General features: G+C 39.1%; 1 protein-coding gene across 9 annotated transcripts in view; it reads left to right on the forward strand.

Annotated features, from left to right (window-relative positions):
* L3MBTL3 (L3MBTL histone methyl-lysine binding protein 3) overlaps positions 1 to 17249 on the forward strand; it is a 108446-nt gene that overhangs the window by 27082 nt on the left and 64115 nt on the right. For 6 of the 9 annotated variants that reach the window (XM_043888232.1, XM_043888234.1, XM_043888236.1 and 3 more), the window contains 9 exons: positions 2619 to 2730; positions 3110 to 3184; positions 4648 to 4807; positions 5960 to 6092; positions 7750 to 7834; positions 9437 to 9528; positions 11600 to 11704; positions 13053 to 13188; positions 15051 to 15142. In XM_043888232.1, the coding sequence (XP_043744167.1) occupies positions 2619 to 2730; positions 3110 to 3184; positions 4648 to 4807; positions 5960 to 6092; positions 7750 to 7834; positions 9437 to 9528; positions 11600 to 11704; positions 13053 to 13188; positions 15051 to 15142 (990 nt within the window). The remainder of the gene's footprint in view (positions 1 to 2618; positions 2731 to 3109; positions 3185 to 4647; positions 4808 to 5959; positions 6093 to 7749; positions 7835 to 9436; positions 9529 to 11599; positions 11705 to 13052; positions 13189 to 15050; positions 15143 to 17249) is intronic. The other 3 variants (XM_043888237.1, XM_043888239.1, XM_043888238.1) reach the window with 3 other exon arrangements.

Consider the following 17249-nt stretch of genomic DNA (forward strand, 5'->3'; position numbering starts at 1 on the left):
GGCCATTCTGACAGTTGTGAGGTGATGATACATACAATGACAGGGAAATTTGCATTTCCCTGATGATTAGCAATGTTGAGCATCTTTTTATGTGTCTATTGGCCATTCTTATGTCTTTTCTGGAAAATGTCTATTATGTTCTTCTGCTCATTTTTTAATTGGGCTGTTTGTTTTTTGGTGTTGAGTTGTATGAGCTGTTTAGATACATGGATGTTAACCCCTATTGGTCATATCATTTGCAGATATTTTCTCCCATTCAGTAGGTTATCTTTTTCTTTTGTTGATGATTACTTTTGCTGTGTAAAGCTTTTACATTTAAATAGGTGCCCCCCTTTGGGCTTTTATTTCCTTTGTGTTAGGAGATAGATCCCCCCAAAATACTCCTATAATTTATGTCAGATAGTGTTCTGCCTGTTTTCCTTTAGGAGTTCTGTTTTGTTTTGTTTTTTCCCCAGCGTTATAGGATGCCTTTAAACTTAATGAACCCTACCCACAGATAAATCAGTGTCTGCCCTTAACCATAATTTTGCATTTATTTCATGTGATTTATCAAACTCTGAAGTCCATCCATGGGTCCCCGGCTTACAGGAGTTAACTGTTCCTAAGTGCATTGCATCTTTACTGTGTGGCTTAGACTGTAGGTCAGTTACTGGCAGTGACTATTAAAAGGAAAAGATAACTGTAATTAAATGTTGTTCTGTGGGAATATTATCTTTTAACTTTAAAAGTGAGTCTAAAACTCCCAGGCATCACGGGTGTGAATTTTGATTTGAAGATTCCATTCAGCTGCGCTCTCTTTCTCAGTGTTTGAAACGCCAGGGTGTAATTTAGCAGCAGTCTGGAAATTTGAACCACGGAAGACTTTCTGTGCAATGTAAATGTTTTGTACTGTTCCCCACATTTTGTATTAATATTTGTCAAAAAGCTTAAATTAACATCATCATGTAATAAAAGTAAACTTACTTACCTGGATGAATGCCAGCTTTAAAAAAATTCCATTCAGAATTGATTTTCTACCATCATTTTTAACGTCGTTAATTAATAATCATGATGGCTTGACTTTTCTACTCTTGCCCAGTAGATGGTACTATCAGCTTTCTTTTCAAATATTCTGGTTTCAGAGTTGATCATTTAAAACTTTATTTTTTCCCAACAAGTGAAGTTATTTTTAGCTCTTTCCTTCCCAATTGACTTTTTACCACCTCTTAAACTGACATTTTTAGGTGAATCCACAGGTTTAGTATATACATGCTACCTGGGAACTTGTATCTGAAATATATAATAGAAAAAACATTTTCACTTTCCATAACTATGTCACTTGTTCTGTTTAGAAGGCTTTTAATAATTGTGGACCACATGCAGAAAATTGTTTAAGGTGCTATTTTCACCTGGTGGAAAGAATAATTAGTTGTAAATATGGTTGAGGATTTTTCTGACTTGCAGCCTGAATCTAGTTTGGTAAAATTAATCATTCTGTTGGCATGTTGACCAAAATAGATTTTTAGATTGGAAAATAGAAAGCCTCATTTTAAATACTGCATATTTGCATGTTCATATATATTTCTGGGAGCAGTCTAAAAACTTTAAGCCAATGTTTTATGATCCTTTTGAATTTTGAGCTTTCTAGCTCTTTGTCCCCTGGTAAAATTAGTGAATCTCTTATGTCATTCTATTTTATGGGAAAACAGAAGGAATACAGAATAACTTTGACTCTCATGAATGTGACAGTCAACCAACTGTTTCAAAGAGGATGGGGCCCCTGCACACAGGTAGTGGTTAAAAGCCTTCAACACATTATGCCCAGTATGATTCAACATAGTATGCCCAGGAGATTGCAGAAGAATATTTGGTTTGAGGCTTGCCATGAGATGAGGTGAGAGGAAATTTTCAATATTTGGGGTCCAGAATACCCAGGAAATCAAAATGCCCTTACTTTTTAGTGGTAAACTTGGCCTGAGGCTAGTAGGCTTGTTCAGATCTCTCAGATATTACCAGTTGTTTGGGAGGACTGGAAGTGAATGACTATAGTGGAGAATTCTAAAGAGCAGTGAAAGAAAGGGGAAATATAGAGCCTGGGGTGGAGGGGGTGGGCCATGACTCATGCTTCAGCCTTCCTTCGTCACATCTTGGAATATGGAGATTGGATGTACAAGTCAGAATTTCTAAAATGGTAATTTTTCCTGCTCTTTGAACTAGGTGAACTTGGGTGAGACAAATTGATTCCTGGGAAAACAGTAATTCTGCTTTTATTAACTTTAATCATTAAATAAACAGTAATATGAAATGTGAAAAAAAACCTTAGCAAAAGAAAAAATAGTATTTGAAATTATGAGCCATATAAGTGAACTGACAACTCCACGGAACAGTGCAAAGGTGGTGGGTTGTGTTGTTAAGTGCTTTGCCACTTTGTTCTGTTCCCTCTTCCCGAAATTTCAGATTTGTTAGATGCAGAGGTTTTCATAGTGGTAGTGAGTTTATCTGGATATAATTGGGGCTTATCTGAATGTAACTGTTGAAATTAACTCTTTAAAATGTTTAGACTCTATGTGCCAGCCTTTTAAGTGGTGACAGTTCTGAGCACTTTTATAAATTTTGCCTCTTTCTTCTGTTGCTGCTAGTTCCGTGTAAATGAGTTTGGAGCCCTGGAAGTTATTACAGATGAGAGTGAGATGGAAAATGTTAAAAAAGCAACGGCAACTACAACTTGGATGGTACCAACTGCTCAAGAAGGTAAGAATGGGTCATCGGCATTGTCTTCTTTTTTTTTTTTTTTTTTTTGAGAGTTTTTAATGTAAGACTATCTAAGGTTTTATAATAGGCTGGAAGTTTGAAAATCCTGGGTGATCTTCATGTCACATATTCTTAGGTAAATTTCTGTGATGAAACTGATGTGGAACCAGCTTTAATATTTTTGAAATAACTGTAAAGTGTCTTCTTTCCTCAAGCCAGATCTGTCATAGCGCAAGGTTAATTGAAAATTACCAAGTAAATTCATGTTGAAATAGCCTACCCAGGTGATTTAGCCAAAAGCCTGCCACTTTTTTCTCATCTGCTCCGATGGTTGTAACTAACACCTATATGCTGATGACTCCTAAATCTATATCTCCAGCCCCGACCTCTCCCCCGAGCTCCAGGCCCGTATTTCCACCTGCCTACTGGACATCTCCACCTGGATGTCCCACAGGTACCTCAAACTCCACATGTCTAAAATGCGATTCATTTTCTATTTCTTTCTCCCCTCCCCCAACCTGCTTTTTCTTCTGTAGCCCGTAATATCAGTTGATGGTAGCACCATCCATCCAGTGGACAAGCAAGAAATCTAGGAGTCATCCTGAATTTGGTCTCTCCCAGCCCCATAGCCTATTACTGAATCCTCTTGGTTTTTGTTTCCTAAATATGTCTCAGATCTGGCCTTTTCTGCTTATTATCACTGCTGCTGTCTTAATTTAGGCCCTTATCGCCTCTCACCTGAACACTACAGATGCCTCTTAAAGAATCCCTTTGCTTCTGATCTCCCCCAGTTTACCCAGCACACTGAAGTCAGAGGAACTGATGTAGACCACTTATCTGACACTTCACCAACTTCTTGTTGTCTCTTTAGAAAAACATACAAAGATCTGGGTGACCTGCACCCACCTGCTTGCTTTTGTCTCTTTGCTCTCTGTTCTGTCTCTGTAGGCTGTGTTCTGGCAGGGCCAGCAGCACGGGTTACAGAGAATTCTCCCAGGACTGTGTGGTTTCATGCTTTCTTGCCTTTGCTCACACTGTTTCTTCTGGCCAGGATGCTGTTTCTCTCTTTGTCCAGTTGGTAAATTCCTCTTTGGCCTTCAAAACCCTATTGAGGCTTTCTATCATAAAATCTCTTCTCGAACTACCCACTGCCCCCCTTCCACCGCCCCCGCCCCCCACCACCCCGGGCTGGATGAGTCACTTCTTCCTCTGCACTGCTTCTGAAACTTGTTCATGCTTCAATTATTGCATGTATCACATTTTATTATAAACATTGGTTTTCTTGCCTGTCTTCTCTTCTAGACTGTGAGCTCTCTTGGGCAAGGTCTGTACTGTCATTATCAATGTCTAGCATAAATGGGTGCCTAATAAGTGTTTGCTGAATGAATGATTAGCCTAATGATTCAGACGAAAGGGAATGTGGACTCCTAGGCAATATGGATAATTATGATTCAGGAGATCTGCTACATTAAAAGTAAAATGGAAAGATGTTGATTCAGCCCATTAACTAAAAGAGTCACTCATCAAAAACATTATATAACATAGATAACTCTTTTTAAATTTTGTCAAAAAGGTAACAGCTGTAAAGGATTCTATGGATGGACAATTTCATCTTCTGAATTTAGTGACTAATGAAATTTTCTTCATTTTACTTTGAACTCTGTAGGAAAGGCATTAGACAAGCTTTTGCTTGTCTTTTCTACAGATGTTTTTGTTATGTAAATGATTTGAGTGATCCCGGTCAAGCCCATCCTCCTCTCCATCCCAAAGGAATGACCAATGGTCCTTCATTCATTCAGCAAACATTATCCTTTTTATTGTGTTGCTAACAAAATTATTAGAAGAAAAAGTTTAAATGTATTTCACCACTATTTCTATCATGGTTTTAAGTTTTTTCCCCTTCTTTTCATCTTCTAGTCTTTTCTGAGAAGACTGGAATGCCTTTCAGGTTGAAGGATCCAGTGAAAGTAGAAGGGCTTCAATTCTGTGAGAACTGTTGTCAGTACGGCAACGGAGATGAGTGTCTTTCTGGAGGAAACTACTGCAGCCAGAATTGTGCTCGACATATCAAAGACAAGTAGGTTTTTGCCCACATTCCATTTATAAAATGAGTTTTAGAGTCCAGCGGCCTGGTGCTTGGGAATAGAGACGTGTAGTGTTCTCTGACGTCTGTCATCCAAATGCCTCCCCCCCAACTCCATCCCACCCCTCAAGACTTCCCCTTTGGAGGCACATGGACCCTAATCCCACTACTGGACCAGGCAGTTTCGGTCTGAGTTCAGTTACGCTGCTCATGTCCTACCTGAAATACAATCTTGGCCTCTTTCTTTAGTCTTTTGTTTACGTTAGTTTGCTCCCCAGCCAAGAGTATTTAGATCTCTTTGGGCTACATACACATTTTAGTGATACTGATGCTTGTGAAAATGCACTTGGGTTTAAATTTTGGGAGTTCTTTGGTAATTCAGCTAAAACTCCATGAATGAAGTACAGCTGCCCCTGACTGAGCATCCACGGAATGGTGATAGTGAGGAGTCTCGTAATTGTGCCTCTGTGGTTCTAAGGACAGACTGAGGATTCTGAGACAGGGCCATCAGCTGTGACTGATGGTGGTGTGATTGCCTTGGGGGACCCTGATGAGGTCAGCTTATCACTAACAAGGTGTATTTCCTGCATATACTTGTGTACTGCAAATAAATGACTTGGTATTTATGTTCTAGTGGAGTTTCCCAAGTATTTAATCAGCACAGGCTGGGGAATTGTCTGTTTTTGTTGGCCATCTGGTATTTTACCAAATTGCATTTGGCCTTTTTTGATTGAACTTGGCATTCTCAATAATTGCTAGATAGTTGCTTTAAAATTGCCACCAAAGACTAGGATAGCTGCAAATAATCGATTCTTTTATTAGTATGGATGGTAGCTGTGAAAAACCAATAATTTTAAACTTGTTAGAACCTGTTTCACGTGTAGGACTGGTGCCCTTTTAAAGTTTTATCATTAATTACATAATTGTAATAAATAATCATATAAATTAATATGTAAGCTAATTTCCACTTTCTAACTTGACAGTGTCATGATTTTGGTCTGAAGTGTCTCTTATCTATGATATTCTAATACATACACATTTCTCCTCCTGGTTAAATATTTTTAAAAGGTTTTTGCCTTGCTAATCAACATGCAAATATTTGATGGGTATTGTTTCCTAGTCACTGTTTTGGGTTTATAAATTCAGCAGAGATCAGAAGGAAGAAAGGGACATGGGAGAAGACAACGAGGAAGAAGATTCTAAGTGTAGTAGGAAGAAGAAGCCAAAGTTATCTCTGAAAGCTGACTCCAAGGAGGAAGAAGAGCGAGATGACGAGATGGTCAGTACCCCCAGGGCTGCTCCTTCCGCAGAGTTTCAGTGCTGCTTCTGTGACCTTGTTTTGCCATCAGCAGCGTGCCCACCGACCCTCTGTGTGTGTCCCTGTCCTCATCTCAAGATGAGAACAATAAATGGCATAGTGCCCCTCCCTCAGGGTGAGGAAGCAGGAAGTCCTGAAATTTATTGCTGGAGTGACAGAGTCAATGGCAGCACCTTCAGTTATGCAAATTAACTTTAAATTCTTCTTGACAGCAAAATGCCAATCTTATTTTGGTAAATTGCAGACAGATCTTATAATACTATGCGAGTAGGTAGAAAATGGCAGATAAATGTCAGATATATCTAGGGAAAACTAATTCAAAATATGCTAATTAAAATATAAACATCTCATCTCTAAAGTATTTATTAGTAACTCTATATGAAAAGACAACTTTGAAGTCTCAAAGCGTTTTCCTTAAGATCAATATTGAGCAATGATTATTGGTTAGTTACTGTTTTAGGAGCTGGGAATGCAGGGATGCATAAGATAGCAGAAGGACAGGATCTTTTTTCTCAGGGACATATAGTAAACCACTAGGGGAAATATCAGCCTGTGATAAGCGCTATGATGAGAAGTACAATAGAGCATTGAGATAATCTGACTGCTTTAAGCTGGGTTATCAGGAGGCCTTCCAGGGAGGGTGGCTTGGACAGTATGATCTGAATAAGGAGGCTGATGTAAAGTTGGCAGTAAGGAGCTCTGCAGGGCAGTGGAATTGTTTGGGGAAAAGACCGTAAGGTAAAAACATGTGTAGCATGCTTTGTTTAAGGAAATAAAGAAGACAAGGTTGCTGAGCGTTGAAGGCTAGAGCAGAGTGGAGTAAGATGAGGCTGGTGAGATGTGCGCAGCCCAGGGCTTTATGGTAAACCAGGGTCATGGGTTGTCACTTTACTCTGGGTGTGCTGGGAAGCCATTGGAGAGCAGAGGGCAAGGGGATCCTTTGATATGATGAGTGTTTTTAAAATGATCACTCTAGCTTTGACATGTGAAAACAGAGTAGAATCAGGGAAACCAGCCGGAAGCTTATTGTAGTAGACTGACAGGGCTGTTTAAGACAGAAGGCAGTGGTTTTGAGAAAGATGCTAAAGGCAGAGTTGGCAGGCTATGTGAGGGAGAGAGAAGAATGAGAGAGAACTCCTCACTTTTTGGCTTGAACTGTTGACTGGGTAATCGTACCGTTTCTTGAGGATGGGAAGGCCAGAGTGGAGTATAGAACTTACAGTACTTTGGCCATCATGCGTTTGAGATGCTTATTAGATGTCCAAGCGGATTTAGATGGCAGGAGATGTCAGCAAAGGGACCAAGAAAGAGGGCGGTGAGGTATCAGGGGAACCAGACCAGAGCGGTCAAGGAACTGAAAGAAGAAAGCGTTTCAAGGAGGTGGGAACAGGATCTGTGCTATACCAGAGTGTGATTCTTGGAAATGTTCTCATTTTGTAAGGACCTCAGGCCAAGAGCAACAGAGTTCTCAAGTGACCTATATTCTTACTTTCTTTCAAAGTTATGAAGTGAAACTGAAGAACAGTGCAAAAAAATGCTTTCTGACAGCTCTCTAACTTTTCACTGATGCCAATTTCATGAACTTTTGAAAATCATAAACTTTTCTGCCTTATTATAGGAAAACAAACAAGATGGGAGAATCCTGAGGGGTTCGCAGAGAGCCCGAAGGAAAAGGCGAGGTGATTCGGCTGTGTTAAAGCAGGGTGAGTTGATGAAAGGAAGCTTTACTTGTAATTTTATGAAGTTGAAAATATTTCACAGGCAGACATTTTAGTCCTAATTGTAACACACACTATGGCAGTTAAAGGATCGTTTGGGGATTTTCTTTGATTAAATTGTGTCAATAAAAGTTGGAGTTTAGAAGAAGTAGAAAAGGGCGAGGGGAAAGTGGAAATTAGCAAGTTTCAAGCAGTGTCAGGGAAAACTTGAGATCATTTTCTGTTATTTATTTTTCTGTCAAATAGGTTTCTTTTACTTCTGTGCTTTGACTAAAACCTCTGGTCTTACTCATTTCATAAAATTTTATATATATATATTTTTTAATGTTTCTCTCAACCATAACTTCCTGACATGGTACCCTTTTCTCCTTTCTTTGTTTCTCGAGGAACACTTTATTCTCTGAGGAATCTAGCACTCAGGCCGTGCCCTTCAGTACTTGGTGGGTTAACTCGCGGCCTCATTCATCCCAGACCTTGGGCTGTCTCCCCAGAAGCGTCTGTGTGCCCCGCTAGGCTGTGTCGGAGGACCGGCCAGGTCTGCCCGCCTGTCTCCATGTTAGGTCTCTGCACTCTGCACAGTCCCGTCCTGACCTGCCGGTCACATTGTCCCGTGAATCAGGGCCTGAACCCAGTGCTTCTCCTCAGGGCTGAGCCACGCTCCTCCTTGTTTGTCGCTTAAAAACACTTTGAGATGTTTCTACCTGCATCAGGCACACAGCGTCACTTTTACATTTGGATGGCCTTCTGTATTTCCTCACTGACATTAAAGGAAGTAAATTCTCAGTTACTCTGCACTCTGCCTCAAAAATGTCTTTGTCCTTTCTGTCCCTTCCCCTTCATTTCCTCTCTCGGGGCTCTGGCCCTTCAGCGGCCTTGTTGGTTCAGTCATTTCCCTCTCTTATGTCTTCCGTTTTCTTCCTCTTCATGAACTTTGTCATTGCCTGTTCTAAGTTCATCTGCAAATATCTTTCCCTCAATTTTAAAGCCCATCAAGCCTAACATTATATATCCCTTCTTCATTTTCATTTTTTTGTTAAATTAACCCCAAATAAAATTGCTGTAGACTCCGTATCTTTATCATTTATGTGTTCTTTTGCAACTTAAAATTTGGCCTTGGGTGCATTGATTTTTTTTTTTTTCCCTCTTTCTCCAAGTTAGCAGCCAGTACCAAAGTTACTCTGTGCACTGACCTTTTCTCAGTTCTTAGCTTCTCGATTCATTAGGAAGAAACTTTGGAGCATCCTGCTTCTAGACACTCTCACTTGCTGAGCTTCCATGATTCTGGTCTATCTTGGATTCCTCCTCCGTCTCCATCATTTACTTTAAGTAAAGTACTTTAAGTTCTTAAAAGTACTTTAAGTTCTTCTGTTCCTTTCTTCTGCACTCATTCCTGGATATACGCATAGTTTACTTTTTAGCTCTCATTGCTTCGGAAGAGGAGTCAGGAAAAGAAACTGAGAAATCTCAGCCGTGGAAGTAAGAGAAGAGCCAGGCCCGGGGGTAGCTGGGGAAGCGAGAGTTCACAGTAGGTGTGCCGCTCTGATTTCCTAGCTTTGGAAGTTCTATCAGGTCTCGCTTGCCTTCCAGGTTTGCCTCCTAAAGGGAAGAAGGCGTGGTGCTGGGCCTCCTACCTGGAAGAGGAGAAGGCTGTGGCCGTGCCGGCAAAGCTGTTCAAGGAGGTACAGACCCTTCTAGAAGGCATTGTGCATGAGGGCAAAGGGGCTGCAATGCTGGTCTGGAATTAGTATTGCTGTTTCTACTACCTGTCTAGGAAATGTGACTTGGGATAATTTTTCAAACACACTGTTTTTCATGTGTGGAGGGGGACCTGTAAGGGTAACTGTCATCATATATGCATACCTAAGGGCCACATGCATGGGCACACAGCACACATACAAATACACGCATACACACAGATGCTGTTTTCTGTCAACATGTTAGGCTTTCATGCATTGGTCTGAAGAAGGATGCGTCTATTACTACTGAAAAACTAGTAGATAAAGGAAAACTAGCATAAAATGTTGTGACTTTGGGAGAATAAAAATGAGTTAGTAAGGTTTGCATGATAGAACAGAACATCAAAAACAGATTGTTATAGTAACTCTAGTAAAAGTATTTTATCAGAAGTGAGTTAAGATCAGTAAAAGTAGTTCTGAGTAGGAACTGCTGTCACTGGGCTAAACCAGGGATCAGCGAACTTTTTCCATAAAGGGCAGGAGAAAATCTTGTAGGCTTTATGGGTATATGGTCTCATTTGTAACAGCTTAACTCTGTTCTTGTAATGAAAGCAGCCACAGGCAATGTATAAATGAATGAACATGGCTGATATTCCAGTAAAATTTAATTGACAAAAACAGTGGTCGGCTGGTTGTGTCCCAGAGATCGTAGTTCACTGACCCTTGATTTAAATGATTTAATTATATGTCACATGGTATATAATAAATCTGCCATCAATACTTTGTTACATACATATTAACACACCATTTCTGAGAAGTGGTGAATATTCAATAACAATTTTTTTTGAAAAGTGGTGAATAGTAAATGTTGGGATGATTACATTTACATTAAGACTATTTAATTCAGATATAATAGCAATTGCATATGACTTGTTCTGTATAATTATTTTTCACAACTTTGGTCCTTTGCATAATACACTTTTTTGCACTTTAAACAGTTTAAATACAGTTAATTATTTGAATCAGCAGTACATTCATATGATTCATAATATGAAAGTGCTATAAGAAAATTACATGTACATATAAGCAATATATAGGCAAATCTTCCCCCTGCCTTAAACCACATGATGACATATGTCACATACTGTTTTGAACTTTGCTTTTTTGTCTGAGTTTGGAGATTATTCCATCTCAGCTCATTTACCCACTTCATCAGTCTTTTATACTCACACACAGTATTTCATCTTATGTTTGTTCCATAATAATATAAACTGGTCCATACTGTGGTTGACATAAATGTCATATATGTATGTCATATATATATCACATGAGTGTTACACACACACATGTGTCAGGCAGTAGAGACCAGCTTAAGTTATTATGAGACAGACATAAGATGAAATACTGTATGTATATGTGGGCTGCGAGCACGCTCAGTCGTGTCCGACTCTTTGCAACATCATAGCCTGTAGCCCGCCAGGCTCCTTTGTCCATGGAATTTTCCAGGCAAAAATATTGAAGTGGGTTGTCATTTCCTTGTTCACTATGTGGAATATATAATATATATACATGAGTCTTTTGCTAAGTAAATGCTTTAGTGAATAGCCTCATACATTGTTCATTTTGCATATATGTGGCTAACTCTGTTGGGTAATTTCCTAGGATTAAAATTGCTGAGTCAGAGAGAATGTTCTTTTTTATAGATCTCAGGAGATTGCTAGAGATTGTACAAACTTGTATCCCTATTAGCAATGTATTTATACATCTCTTTCCCTAGAGCTTTGCTAGTGTACTGTAACCAAACTTTTTGATCTTTATCAGTCTGATAGGTGGAATCTATTTTACTGTAATTTTACTTTGTATGACTCTTATGGGGGAGGTTGATCATCTTTTCGAATATGTAAAGCATTTGAATTTCCTTTTCTGTCACCTCTTTGCGCTGTCCGTTTTCACATGAGATGATTCAGTGATCCATTTTTTTTTTTCCTGCATTTTCAGGAGCTGTTTGTGATTTGGTTATATAGTCTTAAGAATGACTATCACTCACTAAAACTGCTGTCGTTTTACATTTTAGTATCAGTCTTTTCCATATAACAAAAATGGGTTTAAAGTTGGCATGAAACTAGAAGGCGTGGACCCTGAACATCAGTCTGTGTACTGCGTCCTCACTGTGGCGGAGGTAAGCTTTGCCTCATCTTTGTTTTTAAAATAAAATAGTGACTATAGGGTTTTAATAATGGGAAAAGATGCCATTTGTTGAACACTTCCTTTATGCCAGGCACAGTACTTAGTGTTTTGTAAACTCCCTCATTTAATCTTTGCAAGAGCCCTTTTTCTTCCCTGTTCTATAGATGAAGGGACTGAGGCTCAGAGAGGTTAAGTGAAGTATACAAGGTCACACAGCTTCAAAGCAGTGGAACCACGATTTGACCCTGGTTCATTTGACACCATAGCCTTTGCCATACCATGCTCCTTAACATAAGAGACAGACCAACAGATATTTGCATTATTTTTAGTATTTCAAGGTATCTCTGAAGTTTTTCAGGAAAAAATGTCCAAGTCAATTATGTGTATCTTAATATAATATATTACTGAGGACTCTTTAGAACTTTTTTTTCCCTTTATGTGCTTGACTCCTTGTTTTCTCCCTTGAGTTGGGGGAGGTATCTTTTAAAACTTTCCTCAAAGAATCAGATGATCTTGTGTATTAGTTTTGCTTATGGTTTTCCTTCAGTGACTTAGTGTTCTTATAAGAAGTTTGTCCTTTGTTTATAAGAAAGTTTATACATTCTTTGTTTATAAGAAAGTTTATAAGTTCTTTGTTTATAAGTGGTCTTATACCCATCTGCTGTGCTAATGGGAAGAAGATTGAGAGGCTGAACTTTTGCCAGCCTAGTGCCAAGCGTGACCTGGCAGAGGCTCCATAGACCCACGTGACTTTTTAACTTAGAACTCCCCCAAGTGCCGCCCTCATTTAAGCAGATGTGTGACCTCAGTGTTGGGCATGAGTTACATGGAGTGAGTCCTCACCACGTTCCAGGGATCCTGTTTCATCTAAGTATGAACTGGGGAGGCTCTTCTTTCTCCCGGCTCTGCTGCTGGTGGGAAGGAGACTGTTGCCTGCTCCCCGTGTCTGCACGTGTCTGGCCAGATATCGCTGTGTGGAGCTTTGTAAAGGACGAAGAGCCAGCCCTGAGCCAGTACACGATAGGGCACCCACGCTGGGCCCTGCGGGAGCTCTGCGCCCTGCGCGTGTACAACGCAGGGGATAAAGAGGGGGACTTGTCTACGTGGAGAATTATTCTTCACCCAGATCCCTGTGCTTCTAATGGAGCTAGGGATGAGGCCGGAACCCCTAGCTCAGCTCTTCCCAAAGAAATAACGTTTGCCTTTGGATTTTGTTATTTGTTCACTTGTTTTTGTGGCTGTTAACAATGGTGCTTTAATATAATCCATATCATACTTGAGGTCCATGTTAATTTATTTTTATACATGGGCACAAATATTCTGTTCTTTGCCTATTACAGGTTTGTGGATACAGGATAAAGCTGCACTTTGATGGGTACTCTGACTGTTACGACTTCTGGGTAAATGCCGATGCTCTGGATATCCACCCAGTTGGGTGGTGTGAGAAAACTGGCCATAAACTCCATCCTCCAAAAGGTATTGTCACTTTTTAATTTCATATTTTATATTCTGAAAACACTTACTTTCTTATATTGTAATTTAGATTTTTGAGAATTCTGACTTTGTGGTTATTCAGGTGGGCCGAAATTTAAGCTTATTGTTCATGATGAGAAATGTTTATTAATCAGGTGGGCCCAAGTTTAAGCTTATTGTTCATGATGAAAGATGTTTCCTAAAGTGAAAGAAATTTAAAAAATAGAACCCTACTTAAGAGAATAAACTATGTCCATGTACTTATTTGCATGTCACATAACATTTGTTTGATACCTTGACTATAGATTTTAGCTACAAATTTCTATCTCATACACACACACACACACACACACAACACATACAAGCATACTGTCTTGAAATAACTGATTGCAAAATTATTTATAATCTGTTTACATAACTAAGTGTGTTTACTGACATTTCAGTAAGTAAAAAACCTTGAGAAATTATGCTTTGAACTTATCTTAATATTTAAGAGATTGGAAAGGAGACTGTAACACTGAAAAGCAGTTTGGGTGAGGGCTGAACTGATAGTGGTTACTCTTTTATTATTAAATTTTTATATTGCAGTCTGCCAATGATTTTGCCTATTTCATGTTTACGAAAGAGCCAAGAATAACAGATTGTATCTTTTTCAGTTCATCCCTAGGGTATTTAATAATATCTTACTTCCTTTCTTTTCATGTTGCGTTCAGTATTGTTTGCTTGATATGAAAGAACCAGGTTACCAGTCTGATATTTTTGGTCTGTCTCAGAATTATTGGGGCTTCCCTGGTGGCTTAGATGGTAAAGTGTCTGCCTGAAATGCGGGAGACCTGGGTTTGATCCCTGGGTTGGGAAGATCCCCTGGAGAAGGAAATGGCAACCCACTCCAGCACTCTTGCCTGGAAAATTCCATGGATGGAGGAGCCTAGCAGGCTCCAGTCTATGGGATCGCAAAGAGTTGGATGCAGCTGAGCAACTTCACTGGCTACTACATCAGGACTATTGAGTTGTTTTTTTTTTTTAGCTGGGGGAAGGTGGGTTATTGGGTGTTAATGGACAAGCCATCTTTTGGTTTTAAGTGAAAAATTAATAGCAGAATGGTATTTTCAGATAACTGAAGGATTGAATAAAAACACCTAGAAAAGAGAAGGATGAAAAAGAAAATCTGTAAGCCTTTATATAAATTGGCCTCATATGTGAGGAATTGTTTTTGTTTTCACACCACCTTCTGGACTTTGATGGAAGTAGAAAAGAGAACCTGAGTAGATAAAATTAAATGCCCAATTTCCTTTTTAAAGGAAATGTTGGCTTTACCAGTGTTGAACATGAAATAGTGAAAACTAAGGAAAGGACATTTCCATTATTATAGCTGGCCAACATGCTCACTTCATGAATCTTGAATTGTCATTCTTCTGGTGACAGGCCAGAAAGATTTTATCTCTTGTAGTACCATTTTTTCCAGCTTCCCACTGTTCCTACAAGTTAGTCTCCTAAAACAGAATGAGTGAGGGAAAAACAGAGAACTCAACTACTGTAGCTCACTGCTAATGAATTCTACCTAAATACTGATAGAAATGGTCTGGTAATGAAAAGAAGTCCATCTGAGGACAATGTGTATTTGCTTCCTCATACCTTTTCCTTTCATCCATTATCATTCATTTGGAATTGAGAAAATAATACAATTAGTTGGAAATAAATACCCTGTGTATAAAAATCCTTAGATACTAATTATGAGTTAAATACTATCCATTTAAAAAAGTCACTGATGGCTTGATTTTGAACTTACAGATAAAAAGTAAGAATGGAAAGCTAAGTATGAAATATTTTGGTATTTTACTGTTTCTTTATATGTGTGGACCTAGGATATAAAGAAGAAGAATTTAATTGGCAGACCTATCTCAAGACATGCAAAGCTCAGGCTGCTCCCAAGTCATTGTTTGAAAATCAGAATATAGTAAGTACCTCCAAGATACTTTTTCTTTCACAGGGAGTGGCTTTTGAGTGTTCCCTTGGATAAATTACAAGTGATAACAAGAAACTATAATAAATGTTATTGCTTTGGTAAATAAGGTGCTCTTAAGCTTTAAAATTAACTAAAAATTATCATGAATAAATATCTGTTTTTAACTATATCATGGCTGTCATTTTTTAAAATTAAACAGTAAAAGGCAATATAGTATCAAACCTAGGTATACTTTACAGTTAAGGTGCCTAAGCAAATTAAATTGACGGACATTTTATGGTTATGGTCACTTGATTTTAGGAGTGCTGTTCAGATAGGATTCCCATAGATGAATGTAACCCTATTTGAATTTGCATGCTAGAGACTGTCATTTAAGCCTTCTCTCCAGCTTCTGTCTCTGTTTTGCAGTGTTAACGGAAGCACAGTCCAGATGTGTTTGTATTTTCTAGTTCTTAAGCTATGGGCATCTCTGAGGAGGCCTGCTATGTTACAATGTTCTATCCTGATCAACTTCTGATCTAATTGTAAAGAGTAGAGGACAAGCAAGTGGGAAGCCAGAATCCCGCCTTTACAGTTGATGAGAGCTCAGATGGAGTATATGCGTGGCCCATATCTGCTGACAAATGAGTCTCTTGATTCTGAGCCCTGGAGTTAAGAGATTTACTGGCCCTTCCAACCTCACCACTCTAGCCCATGGGCACTGGACCAGGGCAGACTACCATCTTGCAGGACAGAGCTTGCACCTAAGGAGCAGAGTGGAAACTGTATGCCCTGTAGGCCAGCATAATGGTGTGACCACTTCCTCCTTCCAGATTCCCCAGTTAGGCGACAGTGGGTGAGAGTCTGGAGAGAGGCCGTCATGTTACACTAGGGATTCCCTCCAGATATCAGGAAGAGAAACCCTTCTCACCTACCCCGCATGCTCTCTCCTTGGGAAATGACATCATCCAGGTGTTTTGAGGGCAACAGGTCTCATGGCTGAAACTTTCTCTAATCAAATTAAACATAGGCCAGCTTGAGTTAGAGAACTGGAGCGGGTGTGTGTGCATGTGCATGCATTTAGGTAATTAATAGAGATAATGAGCCAGATTATTATTTTTAAATATCTTAATTGAGAAGATAGCTTAATTGCTGAGATGTACATGCTGCATAGTCAGTCGGCATTCTCCTTCAAGATGAGGGAGGCCAGTCAGGTGGAAAACTCAGCGACCGGCTTGCTGTCACGGCTCCAAGTTTCCTAATCCTTGTCTGGTTCTCTGATGATGAGTTCAGGCAGGTATTTGAGCCACTGACCATCATCTTAAATTCTGTGCATTGCTAGCACAAAACTGAATCTTGGGCCATGTGTTTGGTATGTAATTAATTTTTGTATTTCTGGATTTCTCTACCTCAGAATACTCAAGTACTTATGGTCTGATACAGAAGTCCAGGGCTTAAATATATAGTAACAGTATCTGTGTAGCATTAGTGCCTGATCCTTCAACTCAGACAGGACTTCACTCTTGACGTATTCAGATACATGCCTGTCCGCATTTTTGTAATGATAGCTGTATAATTATAGTAAAAAGAGAGCATTTATTTTGCTTAAAGTAATGAGAAGAGTGTCTATATGTTCAATCTGGACAGAAAGATTTTTTTCTGAAGGGCAGAAATGACATGTAGTGTGTTGTGATTGATACTGCTGATATCCAAGTACTTCTCTGAGGTTAGGATATTTTTCTTCATGAAATATTGTGAGGAATGTTTACATCCACAGCATTTCAAGTACTGAGTCTGACTGAATTTTTATTGTTTTTCATTTCATGTCCCAGATGGCCAATAATCTGTGCATTTCCTTATATTACAAGCTATTTTGAATGGCTCTATGTATTAACAGCCAGCTCTTTGGGTGCTATGGTGAATAACATCTGTATTGTTGAATCAAAGTTGTAATAATTTCCAGCATTTCATATAGGAAGATGGCCTACTTTTAGTAGAGTATACCCTTTCAAAAGGTTTTTCAGAAGTGGGAGTGAATTTGTACTGACTTACACCCATTTTTAACTTGATTATGTGCATATTTTGTATGAAATAATTTTCATTGTTAAGTCTGTAATAA

This window comes from Cervus elaphus, chromosome 26 (assembly GCF_910594005.1).
Source record: "Cervus elaphus chromosome 26, mCerEla1.1, whole genome shotgun sequence".
In the NCBI taxonomy this organism is placed as follows: Eukaryota; Metazoa; Chordata; class Mammalia; order Artiodactyla; family Cervidae; genus Cervus; species Cervus elaphus.